This window comes from Rhipicephalus microplus, chromosome X (genome assembly GCF_043290135.1).
Source record: "Rhipicephalus microplus isolate Deutch F79 chromosome X, USDA_Rmic, whole genome shotgun sequence".
NCBI classification, from domain to species: domain Eukaryota; kingdom Metazoa; phylum Arthropoda; class Arachnida; order Ixodida; family Ixodidae; genus Rhipicephalus; species Rhipicephalus microplus.
The window spans coordinates 22,447,509-22,463,350 of NC_134710.1; the positions used below are offsets into that span (position 1 = coordinate 22,447,509).

At 43.8% G+C, this 15,842-nt stretch overlaps 1 protein-coding gene across 3 annotated transcripts in view; it reads right to left on the reverse strand.

Moving 5' to 3' along the window:
* The window catches only part of LOC119175722 (uncharacterized), a 36,528-nt gene extending 25,167 nt beyond the window's left edge, over nt 1–11,361 (reverse strand). Inside the window, exons 1-2 of one of the 3 annotated variants that reach the window (XR_012888128.1) lie at nt 10,830–11,361; nt 8,477–9,566 (exon numbers count right to left, since the gene is read on the reverse strand). Coding sequence is in view for 1 of the 3 variants with exons in the window: in XM_075881950.1 (XP_075738065.1) it covers nt 8,671–9,495 (825 nt within the window). In the remaining 2 variants the exon portion in view is untranslated. Of the gene's footprint in view, nt 1–7,577; nt 9,567–10,829 lie in introns of those variants that run through there. The other 2 variants (XR_012888129.1, XM_075881950.1) reach the window with 2 other exon arrangements.
* Between the last annotated feature and the right edge of the window lie 4,481 nt (nt 11,362–15,842).

Here is a 15,842-nt window from a genome sequence, read left to right on the forward strand (position 1 = left end):
CTTCTGTGCACCCTTAAACCTGCACCTTCCTGGCTACTATACTTACACCCGAAGCTTACGGTCGACATTCTTCACAGACTTGATCTGGACGCGTTGGGCATTTTTATGTGCCCTTTATACGTCTATACACAACTGATTAATCGAAACCATATGTTTTTTGAAGTCCATTGAAACGCTGAATCCTGTTGATAGCCCCAGTACATGGATGGCATTGTCGTCTTTTTAGTAAAATTGTCTAAGCTACCCCATACATTTATCTGCGGCTTCTTCATCTTTCAATCTCTCATCTCTCCATCCTGTTCCCACGTGTAAGGTAGCCAACTAGCTGTCCTAAACTGGTTAACCTCCCGTTCTTTCCTTCTTTACTAGTTCTTATCTCTCGAGAATAAATTATCTGAACATGCGGACAAAGTTGAAAAAGCCTTGTCTGCGTCCTGCTGTAGAATTTATGCAACGAGTCACCCAGAAATTTTTACGGAAGCGCTCTCAGATGTTCGTTCAGTCTCTTATCTTGTTTCTGAGTGCAAAAACAAGATAATATACTTATCGTACATCGGAACGATAAGCGACTTATCGTACATCTTCACATTTTCCCTTTTTGGAGGTTGTATTTTTGACATCAATGAATACAGATTCTCTTCCTAAGGATTGCCTGTGCGCTAAAGTAATACTGATTCATAAAGGAGGCAATAGGTTACACGTGAAAACATATAGACCAATATCACTGGCAAGTTGCTGTTGTAAATTAATGAAACACATAGTGAGTAAAGTTATCATGACGTACCTAGACGAAAATAACGTGTTGAACTCTATGCAACATGATTTTAGAAAAGGTTTATCAACAATTACTCAATTATTAGAGATACCCCAAGACTTTGCGTCATTAATTAACCGAAATTTTCAAGCTGATACCACTTTTGTTAATTTTTCAAAGGCTTTTGATCATGTCGTGCACTATAAGTTAATCGAAAAGATCAGGTGTATTGGATTCACAGACAGTGTTGTGGAATGAATGGCAGCTTATATTCCCAACTGAAAGACCAAATCTTGGGTAGACTCAAAAAAGCAAGCTTTCTGAGCAGATTCCAGTAAATTTTATCCACGTTCCCACTGGCCTCTCCTGTCGAAGACGAGCTAATCTGAACCTCATAACCTTACAAAGATGAACTCGAACGGCTTTAAACATAAGATGGAAGGCGTATGGGCTTTATGAAATCGCATAAGGACCTCATGTTTGCTGTGACAAGTACCCGGTAGAAGTGCAACTTTACGCAAGGTGCTCACAATGCCGGGGAAGTACTTGAACTGTTGTCAGTGAATATGATTGCTTTTGTGTGGGGTCGGAGGATAGTCTAGTGATGGTAATTCACAACAAAATATTTTGGACGCACAGGAAAGAGAGTGCATAAGACATTTATGCGGGTTTTGCGGTTTACGTGTTGCCTCAATTGGGTAAGTGTGGCATTATAGAGTCGTTGTTATAGTATATGTGCACATACGAAATCTAACAATGCTTGTTTATTCGTTATATCTCTTTCATCACCGAATTTAAAAAAAATTCCTAACATGTGACGGGGCTGCCTTCATGTTAAATAATATAGGTCACACCTTGATGAATCAGTCTCACCGGTCATAATGTATGCATCTCCACTGAATTTTTTTCTCAGCGTAAATGCTACAAACAAATCAATACAAGGGGAAAGCTTGGGTTTTCGTGCATACGAACAGCTTAGTTTTTCGTTAAGAGCAAAGATTATAAGCCTAATCGGAACGGAAAACTACTGGGCAAACATGATATTGCTGTGGGTAGCGTGACCCGGACGGAGGACTAAAAGAAAAGAGACGCGGACAAGCGGTGACTGAGAATTAGTTTTTTTTTTCCTTCACGCATGAGGTTATTGGGTACAAAAGTTTATCATGTGGCACGTACATGTCTTGACAGGGTGTCACTTGGTTACTTCATTCAAAAATTGCACTTTATCATGTAGAGCAATCGAGGCCAGCTAGAACTCGATTGTTCTGCAATCAAACTCTGCTAGGACAAACATGGCGGCGCATCAAAACGTGCCATTGTGAGCCAATGTTTTAGAAAACACATGTAGCGTACAGAAGTAATAACGAAACGAATCGCGAGGTTGTGGAGGCATACCACTTGCATGTTAACCAGAGCGCGTGCGTCAGCCAGGCATCGATTGCTTCGCATGATAAAGAAGTACGTGCAAGTTTTGAAAGATGTGCTCGAATGAGACCCTGTCAGAACATTTCCGCGCCACGTGATCTGCTGATCATTTTTCGTGCTTATTAACATCGTGTGGGAAGAAATAAAACATGGTGCCACTGAGTGCTCGACTGTGTTTCTGTTCTCCCCCCCCCCCCCCCCAATATTATGTTTTTGAGCTTGGCCTTTTATGTGCATCTATTCCCAGATGTTTCTGGAGAACCCAGACACATCTGGGTGCTCCAGAGAACGTTCTGCTTTCTCATGGTTTTACTGTTACGAATCGCTCTTCAGCACAGAGTATTTGAGCATGAAACGGTTCTTGCTCGAAGTCGCAACTGCAGCCACTTGGTCAACACCCTCACAGGGCATCATCAATCTCGAGCGCAATCCGTAAACGTGCAACGTGGTGTAACTGTGAAACGTGAGTCCTGTGGATTCAGCAGACGAAACTCATCGCACATGTTGCAGGTTATTCAAAACTGTGAGACATACCTCTTTGCATTGGCAAGCAGCCGACCTTTCTTTCTTTGAAATTGTAATAATATGAATCACTAAGTCAGATTGTAGCAGTAATCCTTAAACATTTCCGCTACGCATTCATGTGCATTCATACTACGATTACATGGTTAGCAATTGAGGGCGTTATAAAATAAGGCATTCGTGACAGCCGCTCGTATTTCTATGCCCCGCTGTATTTCTCTTACTGAATGACGCGACCTTCACTCTTCAAATGATGTGTGGAGATGCTTGTTGTAACCGGACGCGCGTTGCGCTTGCTGCAGATGCCCACAGCACAAACACTGCACATGTGTGCCCAACTTTCGGTCTCTTCTATCCACTCGGAGAGCATTTACAATTTCGCGTTTCCGATCAACGTGAAGGTCTGACGTAGTGACAATGACGTGGGGCTACACATTGCAACGCTGCCTCGTTTGCTGAACTGTAAGCAGTGTATAAAGAAGCAATGAGTCGCAATGTTAGAATTTATACCGACGTGTCCTAACGTGGGGGGCGCAGTATTTAGTGTTGATAAAATTGCAGTATTGTCGTTAGATGAAAGGAAATAATTATTCAGATTTAGCTAAAGGTACTTATGTATTTTTAATTGATACTACAGTCTCCAGCAGAGACAATAGTAGGTGTGAAATATAGATGGATAATGTTCATTAAAAGTACAATAGTATATACAAAAAGTACACGAAGTGAAAGATGCAATGCATACATGAAAAACATTAGGACCGGAGAAATGAACAAGAAACACATTGGTATTAAACAGCAAATAGTAACTGTAAAACAGAAGAATGCAACAAAACGACTGAAGAAACACAAAATAGAATAAAATTTCAAAAAGGAAAGTTGTCCGGCAAATAATCGAGTTGTACGGGATTATGCAATAAATACGAACGAATACAATAGAAATGTGTTCAACGATGCCAACGAACTGCTGCAAGCATTTTTCAAAGAAAGAAAGTGAGTTAGTGTTACAACAATATCGCTTAGGTTATTCCAATTAACAAGAGTTCTAGAGAGAAAAGGTATTTAACGCAGTTATTTTGTGAAAGTAAAGGCGTTATCATGAAAAGTTGTCTTCGCCTAGTTGCGTAAGCCTTAGGATAAGTAATGATGTGAGATGAGTCTATGTTGTAGTGTCCTTCAACTATTCGGTAGAGTAATTTAAGAAAATTGGTATTTGGTAGAACAACAATTAGGAAATTCAAAACATTGTGCCATATAGGATTTGAAGCGGTAAGCTTCAACATATAACATGGGGTGCTCGTATTATGACTAAATGACAAATGATCATGTATCATCGGTTTTATGTGCCCATATTCTCGTTGACGCGTGTCGTTGAAGGTGTGCACGTACCACTGAAAAAAGTGACAATAGGTTTTATCATTACAAAAGCCAGTTATTACAATAAAGTATTAAGTTCTTGGCTGGTACTGTGTACAAATGTTGTTGTAAAATTTTTGTATTGTCAATACAATTACGTTGACAAAACAACCTATCTCAGCGTAGCAGTGATGACAATACGAAATAAAAGCCGCTTATAGGATTTCGGACAGCAACCTTATAGCTGGGAAAAAATATTAGAAGGGTGACACTTTCATTGACATCATGAAAATCTCGAAAAAAGTGCCAAGATGTAAAAAACGCGATAGTAATAGTTCACATCTATAGTGTTTAGGGTGCTTCTTGAAATGCTTTACAAAATTCTCAAAAATAATAAAAATGCGACATTTTCACGTTGCTTCATAACTACTTTTGCTGTGGTACCAGGTGTTTATAAGATTGCCAGAGGAAGAAAGTACAGAGTAATTACCGAAATGAAATATTGAATTACTGGAGACAGACATGGGTCAAATGGCAGAAACGCTCTCCTGGGAAAAGTTCTCGGCCGCTTTAAGATTTCCAAAAAGCGGACGTGGGTAGTTTTAGAAGGGTGATGAAAAGTCTGACCGATTTCGCCGGAGTAACTAAACGCGTTCTCAATAATAGCAGTGAAGTCTAGCGTTGTTACAAAGTCTTATGGAAATATGTAATGGAACGTGCTTTAGTACTGGCAAAATAGTCGCGGGAAACCTGTTTCAGACGCTAAACGGAAGTATGTGTGTACAAAGACACAAACGATGAAAATATGTATTTGTAGGCGCAATAAGATAAGTAATAAACTGCGTTAAAGACATAATTGATACTCACAAACCAAAATGAAGAGGCTTTGGCCCGCGGTAACGGAAAGTAATTTGGCTATAATCTGATTTATACTCATATGCCACCTGTACAAGCATCACTGTCATAGCTAAAATAGTCTTGTAAAAAGTGTTCATGATAGTTAAACATTGGATAATTTGTATGCAGCATAGGCTGGGGTTCATTAATCCGACATTAAAGCAGCTGACTTATTCATCAGCTGTCGACGTTCGGACCCATATTTTCAAAACAGTTCGTATGCATCGTTCTTCTTAGGAACAGGCATCAAACTTCTTGCAGAAGCCTTCCTATAAGGAAGTGCTAGCCACATAATACAGTGAAGAGAGTTTCATAAACTCAGCTTCAGGGTAACTATTGAAAAAAAAAAGGTCCGTGCTATATATATCGGCTCATAACGACATGCGCTGATTAATTGCGATAACGAGTAGCCAGAGGTAATGTGACCACTGAACGGTGAACGATTTTTGAGAAACGAAAAAATGCGAGCACAGCTTAAGGGCTGTCGTTTTGTAAAGCAGCTTTTACGCTAGAACAATCTTAAATAACAGTAGGTGGCTAATTAAGAAAAGCAATGCAGTATTGACATAAGGGTGCGATCAATGAAAGAAAACTGTGCCAACTGTGCACGCACGCACGCATACGCTCTCCCCATATATATATATATATATATATATATATATATATATATATATATATATATATATATATATATATATATATATATATATATATATATATATATATATATATATATATATACGCACGTGTGCAAACACATGTCCACATGCTTGCACCGCGACTAACTAGACAACGACTGCCTGGCTAGCAATCAACTTATACATGCTTGTTCAAGTACACAAAATATTCAGAAATGTTTCAATGTGAAAACTGTTGAATTGATTTGAGGGAAGCTTGCGTCGTGTAGCAGTAAAGTTAATAAAATTTTGGTTATTGTAGCAAGCAGAATATTATTTTACGCTTTCAAGAATATTAATTTTAAGCTTTCAAGAAAATTGACAGTAATTGGTACGGTTGTAAAAGGTTTAAGCACCAAGTTTACAAATGAGTAACCATGTCCCTAAAACGAATCCTCAAAACTGCTTTCGTTAAAGCATCTAAACAGAAAAGTTTTGAGTTGTGGATTCAATGTTCAAGCGAAGCTGTAACAGTGTTTACAACGTTAGAGTATTTACCATGTTACATGTTACAACGCTCCAGCATTTACGATGTTCTACTCACGTACTTTAGCACGGTGCTCCGTACACAAAGTCTTTTATTTTCAGAGAAATAAAAAAATGTTATGCCACTTTTCATTTCTGAGCTACAGAGTAGATGACCTGATAGCTTTATTTTTTTTCTTTAGATTTTGCTACATTTATTCTTTTGGTAAAACCATCGATGGCTTGAGCAAAAATTTGGATGCACATTCAAAAAATGTTTTTTTTTCGCTAAAGGAGTTATTAAGTGAATAATGCAGCAAATCCTGACGCTGGACCCAACATCAGTGGAAGGAGCCAGCTAACGGAGAAGTTACTGGACGATAGAGAAGGTTTATGCATTCAGCACCTGTTTGACGCAATCACAACAGGAACATATAAGACACAGTGCTGTGTCCTGTCACCGTTTCGTATTTTGCACTTTTTGCCATAATGTATCACTTGCTTTTTGTAAAAAAACACGTCAAGTTCGGTGCAGTAATAGCAAGTATTCTAAGAAAAATAGAATATTTCTAAGCAAAATACATGTTAGCTAATATTTTAATACGTTTTTTACACAGATACGAGAGAACGGCAAATGTTGCTGACGAGTGAAAGCATTAATGTATTCTGCAGCTTTCGCTTATTCATGAAGTAGCTCTAGCACTAAATTACTTCGCAAAAACAAGTGGGATAATAAGGGTTAACAGTGGAAGTGCCTCAGACTGGCTGGCCGCCGTTTCGATAGGAGGACCTATTTTTTTCAAAGGCGCCATGTCATCCTTGGCATGTTAGTTTTAAGGGGGTTAGTGGTGACGTCAACTCCTGGTGGTGGTACGTGTGCCACCACCAGGAGTTACGAACTCCTTTAAATATATGCGCACTTCTTGCAATGGTCAACTAAATGGCTACGATGTCTATTCTTTAGGTTGTTGCCCTGTGTTCGAGCGTGATCATGAAAACACTGTCCTGTTGGAACATAGACTTTCCCACAGCTAATCGAAAATTAATAAACAACATTGCACGTCTAATCAGTGTAATAGGTTTTGCAATTAGTGGTGCACGCAGGGGGCCTCTTTTTTAGTTTCCCGAGTGTACATACAAAAGACAGCTTACTTGCAGCTGCGTCGTCTTTGTTCCTTTCCCGCTGTTAATTTCTTTGGTCTAAATATGTACGAACTAGCCCACATCAATTTGTTACTATTTAAGAGCTAAAATAAATTCAAGGAAGCAGTACCAAGACCAATCATACTTCAATTTTCCAATTAGTTCCCAATTCACGCAAGTCTTATCATTTATGTGTTGGCCTTGTAGTTGCAATGGATGGAAATGTCACGTCACATATGAAGTGGAGATCTAGCGCAGTGTATACGCATTCACCACCAGACAACACCAACATGGCGCTAAGTATATAATGTGAACATTGTAAATGATTTATGCACACTGAGCACATCGAAAGTTCTCTTTATTAGGACGGAACATATTTATGGACTACAGAAGGTGAGTACTACCATAATAGAGCATAATATACCGGTATAAAGTACCTCTGCTTCCTCATGTTCACACAACTTTACTTGGTGAGATTGCTGTGAGAGTTGCATTTTTATAGTTGTTTTTGATAACAAGTATACACTCGAGTTTTCAACAAATAAGCCAGGTGGCACTTCTTTCACAAAATATAAAATATTACAAGGGAATGTTAGCGAGACACAATACGCTGCCACTATCGACGAAGACAATTTTTTTAATAACTTTGCACTTTTGTTGATACAGAAGCCATAATAAAACAGTAACTTCAAAGGAAGCGATTTGTCCTAGGGATAAAGTAGAACAGGCAACTCTTCTGCCCAAAATCGAACATGCAAATCGACCAAATAAATAATGCCCTCTATAATGATTACAACGAGTACAAGAAGATGATCTTCAAGCAGAACTGTTACATTTGATTGTTTCACAAAGAAGCATATGCATTATATAATAGACGACGCAGTAGACGACGCGTTACAGAAATCGACCACTACGTATTCCACTGCAGTCACGTATGAAATACGGCTGTGAATTGTAGCATGCATCTCGCTTTCACTCTCCGATTGCGAATTACAGGAGGCAAGCGGCGGAGAAAAGGCGACAAACAAAAAAAGGAACACAGGTTCACCAACCTTTACAGCAAAACCCCACGCGACGTCGCGCTGTTAACGCGGCTCTGCTTGTCCCCACCTCGTCACGTCATAGGTGCGGAAGTGTGCCGTGCACCGCGCCGGCCATCACCTCATAAGGGTGGCCGACACGATAGATACACTCCCGAACAAATAGGAGGTTTGGAGCCAGAAATAGGCGGGGGACTCACCCACGAGATCTCATGCGCAGCACTGCCACGAACAGACATGGAGGGCGGCGCAGCTGTGCGCTCGCCGATGAACATCCACGCTGTTTTGAAGAGCAAAAGAAAGGCTCTAGTTTTATAGACACCAGCTGCTGCTCTTCCCGGCTGCTGCAACGCTCGTCGCAAGCCGCTGCAGTGCGCGACGCTGCAGGCGCACGCTAGCGGTCGGCACAAGCCAGGGATGTAGTGCCAGTCGACGAGGGTGAATCGAGAAGCTCGGGGGCCGACAATCGGCCGCGCGTCATCCGGCCGTTGTCCTCGCGTGGAGATCGGCTGTCGGGCGACGCAACGCCGCCTGCCCGGAGATCTTCGGCCAGCACCGCGTCGTACGAAGGTAGCTCGTCCGGATCCACCGATACACAGGCAGGATGCGCGGGTGAGGCTCCGTCGAAGGAAACATCTGGCTGAAGGATCGGCCCGCAGGCAGCAGCGTCGCGTTCCGGCGTCCACGACTCGCCCGCCGACGAGTTCAAATTGTTAGCCGCTGAGTCGTGCGGTAGGGTGGTTGGCAGTTTCAATGGGTAGACAAAGCGGCCCTGCAGACGGTCCCGCTCGGAGCAGTTACTCTGCGGCAGCTGCGTGCTCAATTGGTGCCCGATGCGAGGGTCGTTGACAGGGCTCATTTCGAAGAGGGTCGGCTCAGTGAAAGGGCTCCACGGAGAAGGGAGGCTCCAGTGTCGTCTTGTAGACGTTGGAGGCGGACCAAGGAACAGCGCCGCGTCGCCGTCTTCGTCTTCACGTTGTGCCATTACCATTTCGTAGTCGGGTGGGCTGCATTGCCTAGAAGCTCCTACTTGAGTAAGGCACGAGTCTACAAAGACCGCTCCCGTCATGATGACCCCCACGCCGAAGATGACCAGTACCAGTCCGAGGAACTGGCTGTACGTCGAAAACACGGCGAACCCTGCGCACGCAAAGGCCAAGCCAGCCAGGAAAATGAAGCCGTACGCCTTTTCATGTGAGGTGCTGCGCAGGCTCTTCATTTCCGCGGTTGCCTCCACAGTTGAGCCACAAGCGGCACCATGCGGCTGCCCAAAATTTTCCCGTGGTGTCCCTGCAAAAACAAGAGTTAGTCACTCTTTCGCAATCAGCATTTTCTTGTCAGCGGGTGCGTGACTAAAACGGTAGATAACGAACGCACTTGAAGAGCGCTCTTCTCCACGCCCGGCAAAACACATGTAAGCGCTTCATAACGGTATTCAGAGATACGTTCGCTTTTACCCGCTTGCGCTGAAAATAAAGCCTCGTCTATCCCTTCCACCTTCTAAACCAGCCGGCTATATCGGCTCAAAGAAGAGCGCAAGCCGCATGCAGTGAGCGGCCCGAAGGCAGCCGCACTTAGAGTCTGCATCAGTCAACATGCTCGCAACGTTATCATTACAACGTGGGTCGCCGGTTCACCTCGTTTTTCCGACGGTTGTGCAGCACCGAATCGGTGCTGCACAATCGTCGTTGCTGCAACAACCAAACAACAACACAACGAAACAACGAACTAACAACCAAGCTTGTTTGGTGGATGTGATCAAGCGGAAAGATCCGTGGTCTGGCGAGCCTCCACTGCCCCGACTTGACGTTTTTAATGAGTTGTTTGTAATGAGGCCTTGCGTCGTCTCAAAGTTCACTGGGAGCATAACGGCATGCCCCAACTTGTACTTTCTTAGGGATACCAAATTAACTCTACGCAGAACTGTCCGCACTGGCTCTAAGGAATGACGTAACTCACAGCAAATCCTGCTTACGCAAATCAAACAAAATATCTCAAAGATATGCTGCTAGCCAGAACTTTTGCAATGACCTTTATTGAATAATCGGCAGTAAGCGAGGCAGATCTTCACGTCATTAGCTTTTCTGCGTACAATCGGAGCACCCCGCTTCGGATATAGCGCTCAGCAAAATTGCGCTCAGCAGAATTATAGCTCGCAGCAGAATTGCGCTCAGCAATTATAGCGCTCAGCAGGTTATAGCGCTCAGAAGAATTTCAACTAGTGGCCTCGCCGCGGTGGTCTAGTGACTAAGTTACTCAGCTGCTGACTCGCAGGTCGCGAGAACGAATCCCGGCTGCATTTTCTATGGAGGCGAAAATGCTGTAGGCCCCAGATTTGGGGGCACGTTAAAGAACCCCAGGTGGTCAGAATTTCCGGAGCCCATCACTCAAAATCATATGGTGGTTTTAGAGACACTGAACCCCACACATCACTCAATTAATTGCAACTAGTGAACTGAAAAAAAACCATACAAACCTAATACCTTAATATGCAGCTTAAACTAAGTATGGCTAATGGCAGAGATTGTGCTCACACGAGTTGGGAACACTCACTTTTCAGATGCCAACCATCATCGCGTTATACGCAGGTAGCGGTGGTCCGGGCCCTTCGACAACACAGCAAGCACATTCCCATCGATGCTCCCGGCATGAAAATGGTCTGTATGGCAACAACTGACAGACAGATTCATGTTGGCCGCACTCGTACCACCTGACGTAATGGTGTTCAGATTCACCTCGGCGCACACTTTCGCTCGGTTGCACGAACGCCATGCCCAGGTTTGAGCTGGTTCATGCTTTACTGTCGAGGTCTCACTGCACGATCGCTGTCTAGGCTTCCGGCAACACGGTGGCATGATAAGTGCGTTCGATTGCACTGCACGCCGCTCCAAGGTGGCTGCAGCACGCGCTCAGCGAGCTTCCTGCAGGCCGAACGGTGTTTACGCAGCCGCGCCTGCATCACGGTCTCCTGGTGAAACCCCCGACACGCTGTCAGGGTCACTGAGCGGCAGACTGCGGTGCATTGTTAGGTAACCATCGGCGTTGCTCCTGCAACACGAGGTCGCCAATGACGTGGCACAAAGTATCGCGGCGTCCGCTTGCATGCAGCGTCGACGCGTGATGCACTCTCCACCGATTGCTCGGCATCCCCAGAGAGGGCAAGGGTATACCAAAAGCGCACGACACGTCCTGTACGCACGTGTATGAGCAACACTGCATCATGGGCAGGAACCACCGCAGTTATGACGCTGCTTGCTTGCAAAAAATAATCTATTTAGAGCTGCAACTGGTATCATCGCTGCGTCAGTGCCCTAACCAAAGCTGCGTCATTTCTAATTTAAGCCACGCACCACTTCCCTTTTATTTACACCGAATCAACCATCATCACAATGAAAACAACAGGCACTAGAAACCAGCACAAGCTTCCTCAACGTCACGATCACTATTTTGCACGGACGCCAAACTACTAAACGTTTTCCAAAACAAACTGATAATCATCTTCGGTAAGTTCTGTTGTAGCGCACGTAAAAGACAGGAAGAAATGAATGCACATATAGACAGAATGAGCGCCGTTCGTCTATATGTGCCTTAATATTTTCCCGTTTTTTGGGTGCGCTACAAGAAAACTTACTGAATATGAGCTACCAACAAGCCCGAATCTCATCTCTTGTGAACTGAATCGATAGTCATCAATTCCTTATTTTTAAAGCAGTTACGTGCGTCATTGGAAGACAGACACCATGCAGCCAGGCACAGCGATTTCGGCTACCCAGAAGACCATTTCAATTCTTCGTTCCAGGAACCCAAATGATATATCCGGGAAAAAAATAACGGCGCCAAACCTCGAGCCCCAAGGCGACTGGATAGACAGTTAAAACCGCAGCAACAGGTCTAGTGGGGGTCAGTCTGCTACCTTGGTACTAGGGCATTCATCTGTCATCTTCAAGGTTAAACGCATACTGATCGATATGTGGGGTTTAATGCCCCAAAACCACCCTATGATTATGAGAGAAGCAGACACATATTTCGTAAGTATTACTACAATCTTACCCAAAGTGACATACTAAGAACAGCTTTTCCCAGCGACCTCGTGTCGAGCAGAAACACTCAAAAGACGTTGGCGACATACTTACGTCTTCTGAAACTATCAATTCTGACCAAACGGGTTGCACCCGTTGTAACGAACCACGTTGAAGCTTGCCTTCATATAACACCTACACTGACTGCCGCAAGCACATCGAACGAATTCACATTCATACTTAAACGTAGTTTTCATTGCGGTTCGTCTAATGTGTACCTGCTTTAGCGTGGCGAGGGCCACTGTGAATCACCTTTCAGAATACGTTTTAACAACCGCGGATGGCATGCCGCATCCCAACCAAATCTTTTGCTATCTAAACATGTAAATATGCCGCGTCACTCATTTAACAGCCTCAAAGTAAACATACTGGATTTTAGATATATGCATAAGCCAGGACCGCGACATTATCTGACACTGTCTCCTGTAGAATGAAAAAAAAATAAGATAAAAAATGAAACCTGTTTAGCGTTAGGCTAAGCAAAAAGGCGCACTTAATGTACAATGCATCATCGGTATCGAGCTGCTTACTTATGGCTCTCAGCGCAGAGATTACAGTTTTCATGCTCTGCCATTGCAGTGATGCATGAGAACGTGTTTTATCTACACATACTCATGGTATTCCGCAGCATTTATCGGAAGAATCCTGTGCTGTACTTTGTATTTCTCGGATGGATGGATGCGAAACTTTATTTGAAATCCTGAGGTGCACGCAGCGGGCTGCTCCAACGTTGGTACAGTCAGGCCAAGTCCAACCGCAGCATCGTGGGTCCTCTGGACAGCCCACAGTTAATCCCCGAGATTAGGGCTCTTCATCTCTTGTTTTTTTTTAATTCTGTCATGTACTTGAAATCCGTGATATTGACCGGAAATCATGACACATGTTGCAGCTGTAATCAGCGCCGATGGCTCAATCCTGTTCTTGAACGGTGCTTTTAAAGTCACGTATGAACGTAGCGTCTATTAGCGCAGTACATATAAAGAAAAGGACACGACACAGACGTAGAGATAGGTAGGCGCTAAATACGTCAGCGCCTACCTATCTCTACGTCTGTGTCGTGTCCCTTCCTTTTTATGTACTGTGCCAATACACGGTATACGTTCATAGATGACCAACTCGCCCTTCTGCGCCCTTCAACCCTTCTGAACTTCATGTATGAATTATTCTGCTACTCTGACAAAGGCTGGCCCATTACATGAAACGGTGTAATAAATTCGCCTTTGCAGCGAGTTTTATCGTCCCTTCCTTGCATCAGTTATATTTCGGGTGCAATATGTGTGGTTTATTAGCTATTCGACAGGTCCAATTAGTACAGTGTGTACTACACATGCACTACCAAAAGAGATCTTTCGAAGTAAGCGTTGTCTAGAACTTCACATAAATAAGGGCTGCGGGTACACTGAGCTGAGGTCATGTGACCTTTTCCCGTAAAAGCTTGGCTATCCAAGCTCCACAGACAAACCCATCCTCCCACTCCAAAGCACTTGCCTGGAGAATCTTGGCATGATGTCTCTTGCAACTCAACCGGGCTAAGGCAAGAGGACTGCACCGGCACATAATCTGCGAAACAACGGGCATCTGTTTGTAAGGGTTTATTCGAGTGATTGCAGGTACACACATATAATGACCAACAGCGTGGCAGTTGTTTTTTTTAAAGCTGGTACTTCGAGGCTCTGTATATCAATATTCCTCAATATGATCGTGTATATATAAAGACGGCGATATGACCATTTTGAAAATACAACGTGCCGAGTGTTGCATTAGTTCTAGTTCTCACCAACACTTTCCTAGCTAGCCACAGCGGACTACTATGTACCTCTGAGCGTAAATAACCGCAGAGCCAAGAAAATCTTCTGCGTCTTCAGGTAGGTTGAAGATTTTTGTTGAAGGACCAATATTTTGAAGGTTTTTGAAGAAAATTATTTCTGTTTACAATTCACGCTCTGAGTGTCGAAAAGTTATACTCCGGTATGATTACGCGCAATGTTGCACACGTGCGTTGTTGCAGAACCAAGGCCAGATTTTTTTTTTTTTGACAGTGAAGCTTCATATGCTGAGGCAAAACGGATGTACTTACGTAGACAGGTTGTTGTTTCGTGCACAGTTATGTGTGTCACAGATATTGGAACAGCCTCACTGCTCACCAATGGTTCACTAAAACGTTGCGAAGTGGCGAATGCGTAAAAAAAAAAAATCATGCTTCTCACAAGGTCCCTCAAGACCTGGCAAGAAACGCTAAGCGCAGGCGGCAAGCCAAGACGATCCATCCGGTGCCGGGAGGACGCATGCTACCCAAATAAAAAACTTTAAAGCGCATAAGCTATATTGCAAAAAAAATCTTCATATTTTCATCAAAATCCCGAGCCTTTCCACACTTTTGAAAAAAAAATTGTGTCACCTCTTTGCCGCAGGATACACAGCTTCGCTGGTCCTTTTCCTTCCGAGGAGGGGGGGGGGGGTATGTGAAAAAGGAGGTGTTCTCTCTCCCTGTGTCCCCCCCCCCCCCCCACGCGTTCGCCTATGATCATTCTCCTTCGAATAATGAGATAGCTGTGTTGTCTTGTCACTCAGTAGTAGAAACTGGGGCCGCACTTCGCTGGCCAACGATTTTCACTGGGTTTAGGGGTGGTGATTATTCTTTGGCTTGGAGGAGGAGAGCGGAGAGGGAGCACTTGCTGAAGACCATAAATATGTTTGTAGGCATGAAGAGGGCGGAAACAGGTGTGTGCTGGTAGGTCGTAACTAATGTACGGACAGCGCGAAAAATGAAAACTGGCGAAGAAGAACACACTGTTTTAGTAACACGAGTCTTGTTCGGCACCTGCCCTGCAAGGACATTTTTCTCGCACAAATTGATCCCCACATTCAAGAACAAGTTGACCAGTCAATAGATGTTAAATTTTATACGCAACCTGACGCTTTTTCGGTGTTTGTTGATTTTTCAGACACTGATTTTGAACTTGTTCACAGACTTATAAATTGTGCTTAGGGAAGACACAGGGTAAACGGATATAAAAGGAAGGCAGTGAAAGAGGCTCTACACACGTGCGCTCGTGTGTGTCAAGCTAATTCTCCGTCTTTGTCTTAGGCTTCTTCATACCGTGTCTGGACATAACCAATAAATCCAAGAAGCTACCTGGTGTTTAGGGGACGCGTGCATCCGCTGGAATTGAATGCATGAGTTATGAGCTGGCAGCTGATCAATAGTCCCTCGTATACAACCTGGTCAGCGGCCAGCTCGTAATAAGCTCACGTGCTACGTGACACCAAACAGGCTCATATAGAATGTGCCACACTCACCGCCATGGCTACTGGTGGCGCTGACTGACACTCCTACGCTTAAATTCACATATATACCCAATAAAGTGGCTGGGAGGATAGCCGCCGTGGTAGCTCAGTGGTAGAGCATCGAACGCGTTATTCGAAGGTCGCAGGTTTGGTTCCTGCTCACGGCAGCTTATCTTTTCACCCACTTTTCTTTCTTCAC